The sequence below is a fragment of the Rhinichthys klamathensis genome, unplaced genomic scaffold (genome assembly GCF_029890125.1).
Source record: "Rhinichthys klamathensis goyatoka isolate OS25496 unplaced genomic scaffold, OSU_Roscu_1.1 h1tg000548l_1, whole genome shotgun sequence".
NCBI lineage: Eukaryota > Metazoa > Chordata > Actinopteri > Cypriniformes > Leuciscidae > Rhinichthys > Rhinichthys klamathensis.
Window position 1 is genome coordinate 613,158 of NW_026607019.1, and position 19,554 is coordinate 632,711.

At 38.3% G+C, this 19,554-nt stretch overlaps 1 protein-coding gene across 1 annotated transcript in view; it reads right to left on the reverse strand.

The window, feature by feature from the left end:
- Positions 1-662: 662 nt before the first annotated feature.
- The window catches only part of fhl3a (four and a half LIM domains 3a), a 43,042-nt gene continuing 24,150 nt past the window's right edge, over positions 663-19,554 (reverse strand). The window contains exons 2-6 of the mRNA XM_056238944.1: positions 8,872-9,051; positions 6,287-6,461; positions 1,881-2,050; positions 1,007-1,193; positions 663-844 (exon numbers count right to left, since the gene is read on the reverse strand). Of these exons, the coding sequence (XP_056094919.1) occupies positions 693-844; positions 1,007-1,193; positions 1,881-2,050; positions 6,287-6,461; positions 8,872-9,027 (840 nt within the window). The 5' untranslated portion in view covers positions 9,028-9,051 and the 3' untranslated portion in view covers positions 663-692. The remainder of the gene's footprint in view (positions 845-1,006; positions 1,194-1,880; positions 2,051-6,286; positions 6,462-8,871; positions 9,052-19,554) is intronic.

Genomic DNA, 19,554 nt, shown 5'->3' on the forward strand with positions numbered 1-19,554 from the left:
TCACATACATATTTATGTGTCATACATGGTGTGTAAAATCTAGATGTTTAGCTTTGGGTGGTTGCTTCTCAAAGTGTAACTTTTATTGCACCCAAAATACAAAATAAGTTGTGCATTCATTCCTGTTCTTTCACTTTACTTGGCGCAGAGTGTTTGGAACAATTCTAAATGGCCGTTCAGTCACTTTAACAGAACACCAAACCTTTAACCTTTGGGTGTTTATGAAGGAATCTGTTTGAGTTCTTTCACAGGCTGCAAACACAAGGCTACATCCACCCATTAATGACCATTACCAGCCGAATGACAGCTCTGGTTGGCCAGGAAAAATAAAGATGGGAATAACTAGTAGGCACATCAGATATTTTAGAGACCTACACATTAATGGAGTGTTGATTCTGGATTGTGCAACGGATAGACTATAGTAGGGACTCAACGTTACATGGCTATCAAGTCTCAACAGCAATCTTTGGTGCATCTTTTAAAAGTCTTGTTCCTCCGGTATTTTTTCCGGTGGCAGTATTTTGGTGAAGCTGAGACCATTGTGTGAGGGGGTAGTTTGCTGTAATCTCAAACAGCAGTATCAGCATGGGCGTCAATTGAGACGGGAAGTTCTCAGGTGAGGGCACAGCAGTATAAAATAAAGACGAATGTATGTATATGGGAAGGTAAGGTGTGCGGATGGGGGTTGCGTTCTATAGGTTGCTGTTGCAGTTGCGACAGAGGATCTCGTCTTGCTCGGGAAAGAAGCCGGCACCCACCAGGGACACGGAGCATCGAGAGCAGGTGAAGCAGGGCTGGTGCCATTGCCGTTCCTCAAACGAAATGTACTTTCCCCCACCAAAACCTAAAAGGAAATAAAAATCACGTAAGATATTTGTAACTTTTTTTATTAAATGAGTTCCTGACACAATCATTTCACGATGTCTAAATGAACACATCTGTAATCCCCGATCCCTAAAGCTCCCAATCGGTTTTTAAAATAAAGTGACATCCATGCATCTTTTACCTGTAATGGGTTTGCTGCAGGCTTCACACTTCTTAGCGTACAGGTTTCCAAAACATTTGATGCAGTATGGGCTATCCTCACGGGAGGTGAAGTGCTGGCCAGCTAGTTGGACTTTACAGCTTGTGCACACAAAGCACTCCTTATGCCACGGCTCATCTCTATAGGTCACACCACCTTTAGCCAAGGCCTGAGTTCAACAGAGACATACACACCAAACAATAGTTACATCTTCTTTGTAACCATTGTTTGTTAGACATAAAACATCTTGTCAGTCTTGTGAGTGTTCATTCATATAATATTGTATGCTAGGGATGGTTCACTATAGTTGAGAAGTTTACTAGTTGTCCAACAATGGAGTAGTTTTATCTAGATCTGAAACAAGATTAAAGCACCACCATTACAGCCTTACATGTTCAGAATAATTTTTGAGAGTTCGTTAAGTTAGTCAAATTTTTGAGACTTCCACATAGCCTACAGTTTTATTCCTTCCTTATACCATCTAGCTGTTATTAACTTATCAAATCAGGCAGGGTGAGGTGAACTCAAAACCATCCTAATTAAACAGATTTTGAAAATGCATAGTTTTGCACACCCCTGCAGGTAATCATTTTATCTATCAACTAAATTAATAAACGTGTTTTTTTTTTGTATTTCACTGAAATATAGAGACAAGACTCCAAACAGATGGTTGCCTGTCAAGACAGGATGTGAAATTGTCAGCCAGAGTTAATCATTGACTGTTCTGATATGCAACATGAAGGAGAAATGAGGTCAGAATTCTGACTTTTTGTGGAGGAATGTGTGTGTGTGGACTGATGAGGAACACATGGTTATGTATTTCAGGCAGAGAGGCTAGTGAAATCCCACCACTGACCTGTTTACATCGAGTACAGCGTGGTGCGAACTTGTTCTCATAGCAGGGTACGCAATAGTGGTCATCTTTATCTGGGATAAAGGACTTGGAGCCTATTGGCTGTTGACAGCTGTTGCAAATGAAACAGCTCTCATGCCATGTGGAGCCGGCATACTCAAGCTTCCTGGTTCCTGTGAGAGAAAAAGAAAGGAAGCCTTTAAAACAAACAATTTCCTGCTCAAACCACGGTGCTACAAGATATAGAACTTTTGCTGGTAAAGTAACTTTAAACATATAATAACTAGGGCTGTGAATCGATTAATAAAATTATATGCCAATTTAATTTATTTGAAATAAGTTTCATAAACATATCAGACTTGTGAATTCAGTACTAACTGGAGACTCGCTCTGACAGGATCATTTGAATCAGTGAGTTGTTGACTCAAGAACAGATGCAATCGGATCAGTCCAATTCACGAATGAATCATTCAGTGAGATCTGTGTACCGATTTAACAAGTTAATTGAAAAGAAACAGCTCGTTCACGAATCGGAGACCGTCTCTGAGGGGGTGCTGATTTTTTTCATTTCAAAATAACAAGGAACGACATGTTTTTATGAAATGTAGTGGAGTAAAAAAAGAACAATATTATGCAAGTTTCCCTAAATAGAAATACTCTGATAGAGTACAGATACTTGAAAAATGTACTTAAAGGGTTAGTTCACCCAAAAATGAAAATTCTGTCAGTAATTACTCACCCTCATGTTGTTCCAACCCCGTAAGACCTTCGTTCATCTTCGGAACACGAATTAAGATATTTTTGATGAAATCTGAGAGCTGGATCACTCCTCCATACTAGTCCATAGGCTTCTTCAGGGATTGAACTTGCCGGCCTCGAAAAGTTATTAAAGACATCGTTAAAATAGTCCAAGTGACTACAGTGGCTCAATCTTAAGTTTATCAAGCGACGAGAATACTTTTTGTGCGCCAAAACAAACAAAAATAACGACTTTATTTCAACTATTCATTTCCTTCTCTGTGGGCCTCGAGTCAGTTCACTAGTGTAATAGCGTAAGCTTCTGTAGTTGTACGTCACACGCATCACGCACATGACCAGCGTCGGCCAATAGTGAGCCTACGTGTGACGTAGCTCTACGGAATCACACTACGTTAACTGACTAGAGGCCCAAAGAGAAGGAAATGAATAGTTGAAATAAAGTCGTTATTTTTGTTTGTTTTGGCGCACAAAAAGTATTCTCGTCGCTTGATAAACTTAAGATTGAGCCACTGTAGTCACTTGGACTATTTTAACGATGTCTTTAATAACTTTTCGAGGCCGGCAAGTTCAATCCCTGAAGAAGCCTATGGACTAGTATGGAGGAGTGATCCAGCTCTCAGATTTCATCAAAAATATCTTAATTCGTGTTCCGAAGATGAACGAAGGTCTTACGGGGTTGGAACAACATGAGGGTGAGTAAATACTGACAGAATTTTCATTTTTGGGTGAACTAACCCTTTAAGTAGAGTAACAAAGTAAAAATGGTTTGTTACTGTCCACCACTGCAAGTAAGACAAAGACCATGATGCACTTTGTTTATTTGTGTCCACTGGTTACTAAGTAACATGGTCAGATCTCCTAGTTAAGCCAGGACACACTTAACGACTGTAAGGCCGATTATGAATGTAATTTAATACTTACGACTGATCATGCCCAAAAGCACAGAGTCGCGTTCAGTCTGTGTTTAAAATCTGCTGCAGTCGTTGGAAACAGTCTGTAAGTGTGTTCAGTTCAGTCTTTGAATGTGTCAGCTAGTTGTTAAGTGTGTCCCGGGCATTAAACAATGGTGCCATTTTGGTGGAAAAGTACTTCTCATTCTATCAAAAAACCTTTCCATTTCTAGGACCACCAAAGGAGCTTAACAGAAGTGGAGGCCCATCATAATCACCTATTCTTTGCAGCATCCCATTGTGGGAGCATGCCACTAACAGCCATTTCATCCAATTTGAAAGACAACTGCATGTTTCCTAAGAGATCTCAACTGAGACAACTTATCGCTGGGATTTCCCTACAAAAGACGAATTTGAGCTTTCTAAGGTGACAAAATGATGATCTGACAGTCGAGGCTCATCAACTGATTAGAAGGTTAAAGGTTGACGCTCATAATCCACTAAGCGTTTCACACGTTAACCAGATCAAAAGCCCTGCTGAGAACCTACTCAAGAGGCCCCACTGTCAAAATCACCAAAGCTTTACACAGAGAGCAAAAGATAAAGGTCGTAATCCCCTGGATAATGAAAGACATTTAGAAGAAATATCAAGTTACATCAAGGCTGTCTCCCTCAAGTTCAAAACTCACCTCAAAATATGTCGCCACATTCATCAAAGCAAAGTATAATCTGTGAAACAGAGCCCTCCATCCTTTTCTTTTTCCCTTGTCATCTGTACATCACAAACCACTAACAATGTGTTCCCTCTTCCTATAATGTAGCCCTCAGATTACATGCATGAATCTGGATTCAAAATTGTGGCGGAATATTTTTTATCTTCTTGTTTTTGGTTTGGCAACTTTTGGAGGTTGTAATACAGTTTGATTTGTTCACTGGATTTACCTCAAAAATAACAGCTACAGGTTTTAATGTCAGTAGCAACTTGATTTACATTTCAAGGAGGAAATAGAGTGGTGCAGGGATGACGTCAGAACCCGGAAGACTAATTCGCCAGTGGTTCCTTCGAGATTTTCTTATGGGGTTTTTCTATTTAGGAGTAAAATAAAGCGTGTGGTAAAGATAACTTTATGATACTTGTGATAAGTATGATGAGATTTTGTTCTACAACGTAAATTACACAGCCATACCGAAAACGTGAATTTTAAAGCAGCTATTTTTAAAAAACGTATGTTTCTATTAAGTAAGGCAGTTTGGGACGTGAGTGTGTGCGGTGTATGTTGTAGAACAAAACGTCAAAGTATTGTCAAGGTATGTTGACCACAGGCTTTATTTCACTCATAAATGGCAAAAAACCCATTATAAAACCCCATAGGAAAATCTCGAAGGAACCAGTGGCAAATAAGTCTTCCGGGATTCGGATGTCATCCCTGCACAACTCTATAGCAGTGTTTGCAAGGCAGCAATATAAGTGTTCAAATAACAAATTTTGTTTAAATTACACACATACTCAGCACACGTCTTTTAGTCTAAAGGCGACTTTATAAGGTTAAATAGGTGCAAAAAACAAACAAAAAAAACTGCAATTCAATATGCAAATAAATGTCAGGAAGAAGATCACTCACAATTCTGTATTCAAATAATATGACGACATCACCTTTGGTTATATTTTCAGTGCTGAACATTCTAACATTCAAAGTCAATTGGAAATTTTCAAAGTATAAAATTACAAAAAGCAAAAAGACTAACACACATAAGACTAAAATTACCTACAAAACAAAGTTTGAATTGATTTACACAACAGTTCAAATATATTACGATATTTTCTATAGTAATATATTTTACAATGCGATTTATTTCTGTGATGGCAAAGCTTAATTTTTAGCTATTACTCCAGTCTTCAGTGTCACATGATCCTTCAGAAATTATAACATGCTGATTTGGTGCTCAAGAATCATTTCTTATTATTATCAATGCTTAAAACAATTGTGTTTGCTTAATAATTTTGTGGAAACTGTGATACATTTATTTTAGGATTTTTTGATGAATAGAATATTGAATAAAAATCTGTCAATTTTGATTCATTTACTTTGTCATTGCTGAATAAAAGCGTTAATTTCTTTAAAAAAATAAATACAAATCTTATTGACCCCAAAGTGGTTCAGGCTGAATTAGTTGCAGAAGTTTCATACTTGGGCCTTGCAGGCATTATAAAAATATGTAAAGGTCTTTCAATATAGGCCTCACCTTGCAAGCCTTGTAAAAGAACATACGTAACCTCCTGGAATTGTTACCTACTTTTCAGATGGATGCAGCCCTGCTGAAATATTTTACTGGCTTATCTCCTCCTATCTTCAGAGGCTTGGACGGCAGCCATGCGCAATGATTTGGCTGAGAGACAGCAAGCCAGGCAGACTGGCAATTATTTTGTCACATCTAACCTGGTCCTCACCGCTCTCTTTCTCCTCCTTTACTTAAGTCATGCTGCTAGTACTTTGGATTTGCTTTGGCAGAACTTCGCAACCTTCCCCCTTTCTCTGTTTTGGCTCCTTAATGTTTGTGAATCTAATGTTACCTGCATACCTGTGGTCATGGCAAGCTGTCTGTTTCAAAAGTGTGAAGACTTGCAGTCTTACACAACAGGATTGAGAACAAACTAAAGGACTTGAGACCAGTCTGAACAGGATATATCAGATAATGAGTGATATTATCATATAAGAGTTATGACCAGTGGGGTCTGTGGTGTGCTGATGTCATTTGTACCAGGCATGACGGTTTTATCACAGGCCACACATTTGGAGGAGAACTCGTTGCAGTAGCAGTCGTTGCACAGAAGAGCATCGTCCTGGCTGGTGAAGGGCTCGTCGGCCAACGAACGGTCGCAGCGGAAACAGCGGAAGCAGTGTTCGTGGTAGTGACGGTCCTCGTAAAACAGCTCCTGAATCACACAACACAGGCATGTTACCGAACATTTTAACAGATAGTTCACGTCATTTTAACTCAATATCACGTCATATGACGTTCTTTCTTCCTTGGAACACAAAAAGAGAAATGTTGAAGAACAAACATTTGTGATCCACATAAGAAGTCATACGGGATTGTAATGTATTTTTAATTTTTAAAAGAGTAGTTCATTTTAAAATGAAAATTAGCCCATGATTTACTCACCCTCAAGCCATCCTAGGTGTATATGACTTTCTTCTTTCAGACGAATACAATCGGAGTTATATTTAAAAATATCCTTGGCTTTTCCTAGCTTGGTAATGGCAGTGAATTGCAACCAACAGTTTGAAGTTTAAAAAAGTGAATCCATCCATCATAAACGACCTCCACGCGGCTCGTGGGGGTTAATAAAGGCCTTCTGAAGCAAAGCGATGAGTTTGTGTAAGTAAAATATTAATATTTAACATGTTACAAAGGAAAATAAGTAGCTTGGGGCCGAACATACACAGTCTACTTGCGCCTAAAGCACAACTTACGCAACTTATGACGTCAGAAGTAGTATAAGGCGTAGCGTAAATATCAGCTGTACGTCGCATTACTCGCACAAGTTGCGCTTTAGACTTCAAAGTCGAATCCGTATGTTTGGCCGGAAGCTAGTTATTTTACTTTATAAAGTTTTAAATATTAATATTTTTCTTACACAAACTCATCGCTTTGCTTCAGAAGGCCTTTATTAACCCCCCAGAGCCGCATGAAGTTCGTTTATGATGGATGGATTCACTTTTTTAAGCTTCAAACTGTTGGTTGCAATTCACTGCCATTATCAAGCTTGGAAGAGCCAGATATATTTTTAAATATAACTCCGATTGTATTCGTCTGAAAGAAGAAAGTCATATACACCTAGGATGGCTTGAGGGTGAGCAAATCATGGGGTAATTTTCATTTTAAAGTGAATTACTCCTTTAAGATAAACTCTCCCTTTAAACCAACAGGTTTTCACTAGCTTTCTTGTAGCTCAAAGAGTAGTGCATGGTACTAACAACGCCAAGATCATGGGTTTGATTCCCAGCAATAAAGATGTAAATGTGTACCTGCTGCAATGCAAGTCGCTTAAATGTTATGTACTGTAAATGTACAAACGTGAGCTAGCAGCAGAGGGTGCACTGGTGTCTCCATATTAGAATATTAAAAATGTGGCGTTATTGTAAAAGACAAGTTGACAAACCCACAGATTAGCCTTGTTTATAGGAAAAAAAAGTAAAAAGAGGCCACAAATTAAACAGCTTTTCCACAATCCCAAGTACATTTCTGATTAAGATCTCAAGTAATGGCAATGAAACAGCATATCAAACGCTAGCACATGTGCATCTAGTTATTTGTGTGTGTGTGGAGTACATGGCGTCTGGGTCGACTCCTCATGTAAAATATGTAAACACATAGTAATAAGACAGGGAGGGTGCAATTTATGACCTGTGCTGCAAATGGCCAAGACAAACAGCGACTTTATTTAGCATCTGCTGTCCCTCATTGTCATCAGAAGCTTTGTCTGTTTGTGCACAGATTCCTGATTTCCTGTGGGGAGTTTACTACAGTGCTATATTAACTGCATTGTTTGGTTTTTATTTAATTTAGAAGGGATTAGTTACCCTCAAAACGGGAAGGATTAAAGTCTCAATTGGTTGCTAATGTTTTGCCTGCGGGTTTCAACATCGTTGCCCTGACTGAAGTTGAATGACATTTCTAATTGGACAATAAATGCCTTTATCAAAAGAACTGCTAAACGGACAGTTTCAGGCTGAAACCACATAAAAAAGGCTTTCACAGTGTAATTGAGTCTAATCCCCCCTCCTGTAAAAGCAACATTTTGACGTACAAAGTGAACCAGTCACTACTTTTATCCCTTCAGAGGGAATTCACTCTCAAATTTTTCCATTTTGGTGGTCTAAACCTGTGGTCACATTTACTTGACACATTTGTTCGGCGACATTTTGCGGGCGAAATCCGGTCATTCCAAAAGGAAGAATCACGCAATCCTGAATTATGCATGAGGGCCAAAGATTTAACCACGCAGGGTTCAGGTTGGTCACTCAAATTCTTTGCGTTGTGTGAGCTATGCTTCATACAGTACATTGATAAACTACTGACAATGGACAGTGGACCTTTTTGTCTGCACAATTTCGTCAAAAGTAATTTAATAAAATTCAACACATAAATTTGAGATTCAAAGTCGGTAAACTCATTAAATTAATACGAATTTTTAAAAATAATTTTCATTGTATTTAAAAGAGCAGGTTAAACCTTCTGCAAAATATCTTCTTTTGTGTTCCACAGGAGATATAAAGTCATACAGGTTTGGAATGGGTGTGTAAATTAGGAGAACTATCCCATTAATTAGTGCAACTCACTCTTGAATCGTGGCCAATCAGCTCTTTGCACTCATCACAGGTGTTGGCGAACAGGCTGTCGTAGCAAGGGATGCAGTAAGGGTTGTCCTCCGCCTGGATGTACTTCCTGCCGTATAGGGACTCCTTGCAGTTGTCACAGTCAAAGCGCTCGCTCATGTTGATCCTGATCCAAGTCAGTCCCTGTAACACACACAGAAGGTACAGTTGGTTGTCAGCTACATCGCCCTGAGAGAGAGAGAGAGAGAGAGAGAGAGAGAGAGAGAGAGAGAGAGAGAGAGAGAGAGAGAGAGAGAGAGAGAGAGAGAGAGAGAGAGAGAGAGAGAGAGAGAGAGAGAGAGAGAGAGAGAGAGAGAGAGACTAACAAACACATACATGCAGATCCGTCATAAGGCACTATGCAAAACGTCTATTAAGTTTTATAGCTCTTTGATGATAGCTGGGAAATGAGAGGGAGGAAGCTGGAATTTTAGCAAGCGCACGACTCAGTGCTGCGTGTGACGTGGCAGCTGCAGTAGAGCTTCAATAGGAGCCCACGTTTAGAGAAATAACCATTGTTTTAAGAGCTTTGTTTTGCTTGGCCAACAAGGAAAGATGGGTTTGAGCGATGCTTTTCAACATTTTTGATCACCATCTCACACTGTGATGGCTGTTTTTTTAAGACACAGTGTGTCACAAACACAGTGGCTGTTTTTTTAAGTACTTTAACTTTTTTTGCAATCTGTTTTGTCTGCATCTTGCTTTTTTTGAAAGCAAGATCACGTCCTGTGTGAACGGCCCCTAATATGGCAAGCCTTTTGGTGCCTTTCAGCAAATTATATAGGACTACTTAATTAGGTAAACATTCAATCATAATTTAATGTTCACAAATCAGATTGAGAGATCTATTAATATTGATTAGTCACCTTACACCACCATTCAATTTAAAGCAAGGACACATTTAATTGATCAAAAATAACAGTTAAGACATTTATAAATGTTACAAATTTCTATTTTGAATAAATACTGTTCTTTTGAACTTTCTATTCATTGAATTTTGTTTGAAAAAAATGTGTCATGGTTTTCAATTTTTTTTAATTATAATTAAGCAGCACAACTGTTTTCAACTGTGACAATAATAAGAAATGTTTCTTAAGCACCAAATCAGCATTAATGTTTTCTGAAGGATCATGTGACACTGGAGACTGGAGTAATGATGCTGAAAATTCAGCTTTGCAATTGTAACATTGCTGGAGAAAGCAGGCGAAGAAGAGGATCTAAACGCATGGTTATTTAATAAAGTAACACAAAACAGAACACAGAACTCAAAGTACAAAGTAAGAAAACCAGGGGAATCACAGAGGCAACATTACACTTACAACAACTGACAAAGTAACAAGTGAAACACAAGGGCTATAAATACACAGGGGCAAACAAGCTTAACAAGATAACAAGGGGGCGTGGCTAATCAGAAACACATGGGAACTATGATCAGACAATTAACAAGACACATGGCAAACAGGGAATCACATAACAGACAAGAACAAGGAACAAGACAAAACCCACACCGTGACAGCAATCACAGGAATAACTTACTTTTTTAAATATAGTAATATTTCACAATTTGGAATAATATTTCACAATTTTACTGTACTTTTGATATCAGCTCTTCTGAGATCAACTATTACCCACACATTTGAACGGTAGCCTAGTGCACATCACCTAATTTATATATACATTTTAAATGTATGCGTTTGGCAGAGGCTTTTGTCCAAAACTACTTACAGTACTGAATTAAAGGTGTACGTTTTATAAGTTCTTGCCAAATGGGCAGCAAAAGCTTTAGTTTTAGGCATTGATTTCCTCTGTTATGGGTTTTATCAAATTCCTGGAGTTTGCACCTAACCCAAGCTTTCTCGCGTTGGCATTTATGTGCAGAAAAAAAGACAAACTCATTACTGCATTACCCATAAAAGGCCTTCAAGATCACAAAGGTAAGACTATATTCTTGTTTGGAAAAAGACCTCATTCTGTTGGAGGTCTGCACATTTGCATGCTTCACCAGCAAATATTTGCGAATAAACACTTCTGCCTTAGATGCGCAGACCGCCTAGGGAGAGTGTTTAGAGAACAGCAAAAGTGACAAGAACTCTTACATTTTTTGAAAGAACAAGCACTGATTCAAAACAACACTGATGGTTTTTTTTTATTTTGTCTTACATCACACAATCTTCATAGGGGAGTAAGGATCAGATTTGTTCACTTTCGGTACAATAACATACCCCATGTTCACAATGCGAGGTGTTAAAACCATTTACAGTACACACATAAACCAAAAGTGTAATAAAAACACCAGGTTGACTTTAACGTGAGCGTACGGCCCTGCGAGTGCCCGTCACGGAATAATATTGTCACAGCGTTGCGGCAACGCTATCAGTTTGCCAAAACATTACTGAGACGTTGGAGGGAAAGCCTTATGATAAGTGATAGGCCTCCCTGGCAGAGACAAGCCCAGTGTATCAGTTTCCACCCAGCTAATAATAATAATCAGCCACCGCTGAAATAATGAATCTATTTACGCTGCCTGTCTTACACACGCCCACAGGGAGGGTGTAATCACGGGATGCGAGATGAAAGATATCAACCACCGTGTTTCATCTTTCCTCTTTCCCCTGGCAAGACAAAAGGCTCAAATGATCGTGGGTGTGAAAAGCTAAGATAAAAAAGGGCGCCGCACCTCCTGAAGCTTCATAAATAATCAGCTGACACTCTTTTACTACGATGATACCACTTACCCTCAGCTGAGAGCTGCTTTAAAAGCTTCTTTGCCCTGAATCTGCTCGTAAATTAGGGAACGTTCATGTTTAAGGCTCCTGTGGCCTGAGGCTGCCCCTGGTTTCCATCATTACAGACCTGCGTTTGAGGGAATATGAACCTTCTCCGTTCCCATCAAGGGTATCATGGTTCTGTGTTTCTCGTAGATGGGTTAATGACATGACACACTTTTCTTTTCCTAGTCATTAATTTATTTAAAAGTACATACAAAATGCATATTCTCTTTGAATATATAATTTGGCTTTGTAGAGGTGAGACAAGGCTGGGTCAGTGTGACTCCCCAAAAATGTAATGATTCTTATGAATTTATCATTCATAATGTGTATAAAAATTACTTTTCACCTTGAAAAATATGTTTGAAAAGAGATCGGTGTTGAAGAGAAAAATATACTTGATGGTTACACCACATGACAATTTTAGAGTTGTTAAATTGAAAATTGTCTTTAAATTAAACCAACATTTATAAGAAATTGAAACACAAAAGTAGATTTTTCCTTTTATATACTCTTTATTGTCATTATACCATTAAACACCCATCAGTGCTATTTTGGCATTATTTATATACTATTATAGTTATATAATGGCTTTTATTTTTATATTTTCATTTTACCTTAATTTTTAATACTTTATGTGCTTTTGATATTTTTTTAGTTTTAGTTTTTTATTTCTAAATAATTTCAGTTGTATTTTTATTTTTATTTCAGTTTTAGTTTTTATACTTCAACTTGAACGTATTTCAGTTAGTTGCATGCCAATTTCAAAATGTTTAGTTTAAGTTTTTCATCTAATATTTATATTTCATTTTATTTCAGCTTTATTTCAATTAACAAAAATGTTTGTTAATAACATTAGTTTTAGTCAACGATAACAAAATGACAAATGACAGTAACAGGAAAAACTTTGCTGACAAGTAACAGGAAAACATGTAAAAAGACAGCTTTTGTGCAGGTGTGTGAACACCTGGGATCCATCCCACAACCACCATCTACTTCCTTGATCTTGCCTCAGATCTCCAGAGCTAATGGCTCTCACTTCCTGGCAACTTGATAGACTGAGAGGAGGAGAAATGAAACCAGGCTTAGTGCTACAGTAAATGTAGCATGTTATAAAAAGAAGTTATGGAGGTCTGATAAACATCTTTTAAATGTACGTGGAGAAACTATGTTGCTTATAATGAAAGTCGGCAGATCTATGAATCTTTTCTTTCTTTGATTTGGCAAGTATATGCTAAATTTCACATTACATTTCATCTAAATACAGGACGGGCTGTTTGCACACGCCAGGAAGGATCACCAACAGTGTTTCGAAAGCCTCATCGTTCACCCAAGTAACGTCAACAATAGCGGTTCTGCAGCCTGACTACAAGTGTGTTTACGGTCTCTGGGGAGACATGAGCTTTAGTTAGAATAACTCGCCTTCTGGTAAGCATTAAAGATGAGGTAGGACCGAGTCCTTCACTGTACGGAGGGAAATATTGTTCCAACTCAGATGATATATAAATACTTATGTTGTCTAGGGCGGGGGTTGTTATTACTTCCTTTCTGTCCTCAGTTTCTAAAACATCATGGGAGCAACAAGCAACATGAGAGTAAATGGGCACTTTGGACTAAGGTGGAGGGCATGATGTCATCAGTGACCCCAGGGCTAAACGTCCAAAAGTGATTCAATCCAGAAGCTGGGAAAATGAAGTAAGACCTCTCCCTCTACTTACAAAGTCAGAGCTGGCTTTGGTTGAAATCTAATGTGGTATTTTGTACAGAACCATAAGGAATCCTCTGACACGTTGCAGTTGAAAGTCTAGCAGGGATTTCATTTGTGCAAAGTGTTTTGTTACTGATGAAGTGGCCTGTGGTTAAATACCAAAACTGTGAGCAAAACAGTCCTTGAAGTTGAAGATAGTAGTACAGATATTCTGTCATTATATATATATCCATTCATTATGTTGTATATTTAAATAACATCTGTCTTACATGATCGGAGCCAACTCCTGATGTTTCTGGTCTCTGGCCTTATAATATTAATAATCTTTGCTTTTAGCCATGTTATTGTAGCAGCAATAGTAACATACTAACTATAAGCCCTTTTTCATGTTGCTGATTGCACAGTGATAGTGAATACTCTGAGATGACATGCAGCTTTGTCGCCTGCAGCGTTGATAACCTCACTCGGTTGCAGCGTTTTGCATGGTCGGTCACCTCCAGTAGTACAGACATACTGTCAGGCCTGCAATACTATGAGGGAAATAACTGTTTTAGTGACCATAGGCCAGCTCTTAAATATTTCAAAGCAGCTATCTTGTCGCCTTCTGGTCCTATCTGTATCTGAAGGATATGGCGGTCCTTCTCAGAACAGTCTGTGAGATTCTTGGGGAATGACAAGGCCACAAAGGCATGTTTGTCTAACTTCAGAGAGGCCAGACTGAAAGGGAGCAAGGCTGCAGGGGCATGGGCGGCGTGTTCACGCAGACCCCCTGTCCCACTGCAGTTTTAGAGACAACAACACTAATCCTCTGACCAAACTCCCATCACGCTCCACTTCACATTAAACGGGCCGGCAGTGCCTCCCGCTGGGAAACTGACCCGGGCCCTTCCTGTTCCTGGGGTCCAGCCAGAGCTCGGCCTGTCAAACGTCTGCCTGGGCAACAGGAGGCAATGGCTACTTTCCACCTCACCGTGACTATTATATAACACCCTAAATTCAATAACTCACTGACTTTTATATCGTCAGATATAGTTGACTGAATTAAAAATTCTATCAATGGAATAACATATCATGCATTCCATTGCACAAATGGATTCTGTCAGATTAATACAGAGGCTGCCTTGATTGGCCACATCATCATGTAATGAATGTAATATTCTCTGTTTGATATGAGAAAAGAGAAAAATGTACCGTTTATGTAATATGTAGCTTTTCTAATCTTTAAAGGTAAAGTATGTGGTTTCTGCGACACTAGTTGCACCTAGTGGAGTTACAAAAATAAAGCATATTTTGTAAATGCCCCTTTCGCACGTCGCACCTCCTCCAGCTCAAACATCACAAATACAGATCTTAAGGATTCTTTTGAATGTGTGTGTCTCAACAGGTAAAAGTAGGCTTTTTTAATAAAAATGCCAACCAATTAGGAATACTTTTAGCTGTGTTATGTATCATGAGCAACCAATTGAGTAGGCTAACATGAGCGTCTCACTTATAATAAACCCATCCAACGTATTTGCACAGGGCACATTTCTTGCCATGTGTAAAGTATTCCACTGAAGGCAAGTTGTAGAGAGAACCCATGTACAGTTTTTTTACAAACATAAGATCAAACATAAAACAAAAGCATGACGTGGCAAACATGAGGGCTTAAATACACACAAGACTAATGGGACACCTGTGAGACAAGGGACACCTGTGACAAGGGACAAGGGAAGGGACACCTGTGAACAATGAAACCATGAACCAATGACAACATGACACATCAGACAATGAAACGCGTGGCAGGATCACATGACTTGAACCCCTGTTCACACATCAAAGTAAACAATATAAACTGGAACATTTGTCTTTCTGAACTGGTGCATGATAATGCTATATGGTAATTAGGTGGGATTGGGTGGTCAAAAAACACAGCCGAGTCCCGCTATTTGCTGCGTAACAAGAAAGGAGTCAACAAATTAAGTTCACAATGTCGATCAGTAACATTATTTTCCTCCACAGCAATTTGCAGTAGGCTAGGCCAAGTCAATAATTATTTCATTCATTCTTTAGGTAAATACGCATCATAAAATACAAAGCCTAGAAATCCCCCCCAAAAAAGTGTCAGTAAACTTTCTTCATTGAGTTGAATATCTTCGGACCGGAACTCTGTTTGTCAGATGACAGTCAGAATGACAGTTGACTGATGTGAGCGTGATAACTTGTTGTTACGACAAACACAACAGATATAATCACCTCAGAGAAGATAAATGGATTGTGTTTTGTGTTGCGTTTTGTTAATCTTGATTTCTCGCAAATTGTGTGTATTTTCTGGGTGAGTCATATTAGTGAACTGTGGCGCTGTGTCATGAATCGAGCACCATCGGCCAAGGTCAGGAATTTCGTAAATGTGATATTGTATACCCCCAGAGCACTTCTAATATATGGCACGTCGCATGGGATCATTCTGTGATACTTTTGTGTCTTTTTAAAAAAAGCTTGATGTATTGCTAATAACTGCGTGACGAGACGTGACGAGACAAAAAACTCCTTTTTGTGGTCATTATATGTAAATTATTAATTAATTCCAATTTTCAGGCGAACTTTGCCGTTAACGGTTATGTTTTAGGCGTGTATGTGTTGTTATGCATATATGTTTAAATATGTTTTTAGGCTCCACTAGATGTTTTGTTTTAACAGTTGATAGAATTTTATAAGTCTAATAAAAAACTGTCCGAATGTATTCGTCACGTGTGCTTCAAGCATTACTTAATCTTATGGTTGGTTTCTACAAGCAGAACGTTTGCAGGTGCCGGCGGGAATGGACACAAACATTGCGGGTACGAGCGGGAGTGGAACACACATGTTGCGGGAGCTGCTCAGACATTCTGCGGGAGCAGGATTAAGAAAACAGTCCCGCGCAAGGTTCTAGTATGGTTCACTTTGACATGTTCATGACCTCTTTTATCTTTGAAGGTCTTAATGCAGCAAAATTTTGCTTACACTTCTGTAACCAAAGCTGAATTTCTATTCCCATGTAATGGGTCATGGTCCCACAGCACCTAACCTAAACACCCTTTGGCTCCGCCTGCTTTGGTAGCCAAGCCCCAAACTCTCACTATAGGTTGAGCTGAAAAGAGACTGGGGGTTCAATGGGTTCAAGATAAACCCATGAATGGCATACTAATAGTAACAATAAACTGGGTTAAGAGAATGTATATTAGCATAAAAAAATATTACATACTTCACCTTTAAGGGAAAAACAGAGTAAGGGAGGGTGAGTAAGATTGCAAAGGTTTATAAATTACACTGGCGAGTGAAACTGTAGCATATGGATTTACAGACAGCAGCACACTGAGATCAGTCTGCCACTGAGATCAGTCTGGAGCAGCTCCAGGCACAGTGATAGCTCTAGATTTGATTTACAGTCAGCAGAAAACACAACACCAGTAGATACTACTGTATATCATCTGAGGCAAAGGAGGCCATGGCAACATAGTAATGATATATATATATATATATATATATATATATATATATATATATATATATATATATATATTATATATATACATAATATATATGTATATCATGTATTATATAAACTGTACATACACATCTATTATATATTATACAGTATTCAGGATGCTAGATTATTCAGTTTGTTACAATTTCACACTTTTTGTAGTTTTGTCAATTCGTCAACTATAATCTTATTTTCATTGACTAGATTATGCTAGACTTAATTTCAATTAATATGACAATGAAATATTATGTAAAACTTAATTATGTAAAGTTTATATTTAAGTGCAACGTATTTATGTACGTATTGCATAACCAAAATAAACCAGGTATTCTTAAGTTTCTTAGACCAAACATATTTTGTCCCAAAAAATAAGTGTTTTTATATCCACGTTTTTTACCATGACAAATACACAGTGTTAGTTTTTAAGTAGGTTAATGCTACAGTAAAATGACAAGTGCAAACTTTTACACTGACTCCATACTGGATTTCAGAGATCAGACATCCATGCTGAAATGAATAGCTGACAGGTTCCAGGGACAAGATGGGATGCTGACTGTCTGACAAACAAAACATTTATGGTTCTGTTGTAAAGCCACAGTATCAACATGAAAAAGCCACAGTGAAGATGATGTAAATGTGCACTTGGTATTGCCTTTTAGGATTGGCTCCAGTCACATCAGATAAGGCAAAAAACAGCAGACAGAGTGAGGGAAGAGAGGGAGAGGGAGCCTTATCGGAGGAAGCAGGGAGGCAATTGGCGATGAAGATGAGATCACATTCAAAAACTAATCCAAATGTTTGTGCTCGCTCATTGACACATTATAATACGTTTAATAATACGTTTAGTGACTAGCTATACTAACTATAGCTAACTGGTGCTTGCCCAATCAAAAGTCAATGGTTTTGCTATGCAGTTGCTAAGGCGTTCTGAGTCCTTTTTGCGCATTGCTAGCTGCTTCTATTGTTTGTGGTTACTTATCATCCATCCACCATGCAAAATGTATAGATACATAAACTACTACTGACCTAAAAGTTTGCCAGACTGCGGTTTTGTTTTTGATGAATTGAAATTAACTAGATTTACTAGCTACTTTTAGCTAATGAACCCAAATGAGCCAAATGTTCACTAGTTAAAAAGTTAGTTACGTTGTCTCTATCTCTAATCAACTGTTTTATCAATGAAATTAAAAAATGCTCAAGAATATTACAAAAATAATTATATAAATTAATATAATAATAACAACAAAAAATGTCAGTAAAAAATATTTATGTAGTTGATTTCCATCCAGTTATAATTTTATTTATGAAATATGAAATATTTATGAAAAATTAAATATATTTATGAAAAGCATATATTTTTTTTTCTTTCTTTTTTCTTTAATTATAACAGTTATTGTAACCTGCAGACCAATGTTTGAGATTCCCTGCTCTAGAATATGCCTCTTGGTAATGGCTGTGCTTGTGAAATTGGGCCTTTGTTGTTTACTCTGGAGCGGATGATTTGACAGTGTTAGTAAATGATCTGTTCGACTGCCGCCACAGAGTTTAAATCCTACCCATTTTCTCTATTGTGACAGTGATAACAGTTAACATACATACTGGCCAGACACTCAACATCGCAACCGCTAAGGACTCGGTCTCGCTTACACCCCGATTCCATCTTCTGTTACAGGCCCAGCCATGTGGAGCAGACGTCACTGACCACAGTTATCCTTCAGAATCAGAATGACCATCATCAGCAAATAATCCAAACCGAGACAGCTTTGCAAAACAACAAGGTTTGATGTAAACCAGACAATGACCAGAATAAACAAGTTCTCTTTCTTTCTAACCCTTTTTATCGACCAAATGTACTATTTACCCCTGCAAAAGATTAAATCACTACTTGCATCATTGACGCAAGGAGTCAGATACTCTTGGCTGACTGATCAGTACTGGGACTGTTTGCTCATTTCGAAGCTTCTTCTATTTTAGTACATGTTAGATGTGAGACAGGAACAAGTCAGAAGAACAGACACAGACCAGGCATAACATGTCATTTCCAATGAGCCCTTTAAACACAGCATTATGCCGCACGAGGATGGCACAGTCAGGTTCACCTCGTAAACATCAATGAACATTAATGAGCACCTGCTTAGGGAGCTAACATTAACAAGGATGTCATTTTCCATGCTTTTAAGCAGACGAGAGGTGTAAATATATATACTCTGAAAATCACCCTCACAAACCACAAGCCCTTCCAGAGGTATATGAATGTGTCTGTAAGCCATCATCCAGGATAACTCTAGCTCCCTCCACAACAATAATGGCCTTATTTGACCCTTTTTGGCATTTTCACTATAGTTGTTTGACATTTTACACTTGATCTGTGCCAAGACAGTTAGGCTAGAGCAGCAGTCATTAAAGAGGACACGCAGAGCTACACAGTCAATTAGCAAGCCCTAAAGCCATTGTCAGCAGTGCTAGCTAAAGTCACTGGGCTTTAGCAAAGGCACTGAGGAGGAAGAAATCTTCTATTTCACAGAAACTTTACTCTAAATTGCAGCTCTGTATGAAAGAGAAAATAAGCCAAAGTGTAAAAAAAAAAGAAAAGAAAAAAAAGAAGAAGAGGCACAATAAAACAGATATGATGATGCTAACTTTACATTCAATCTGCAGCTATAGCT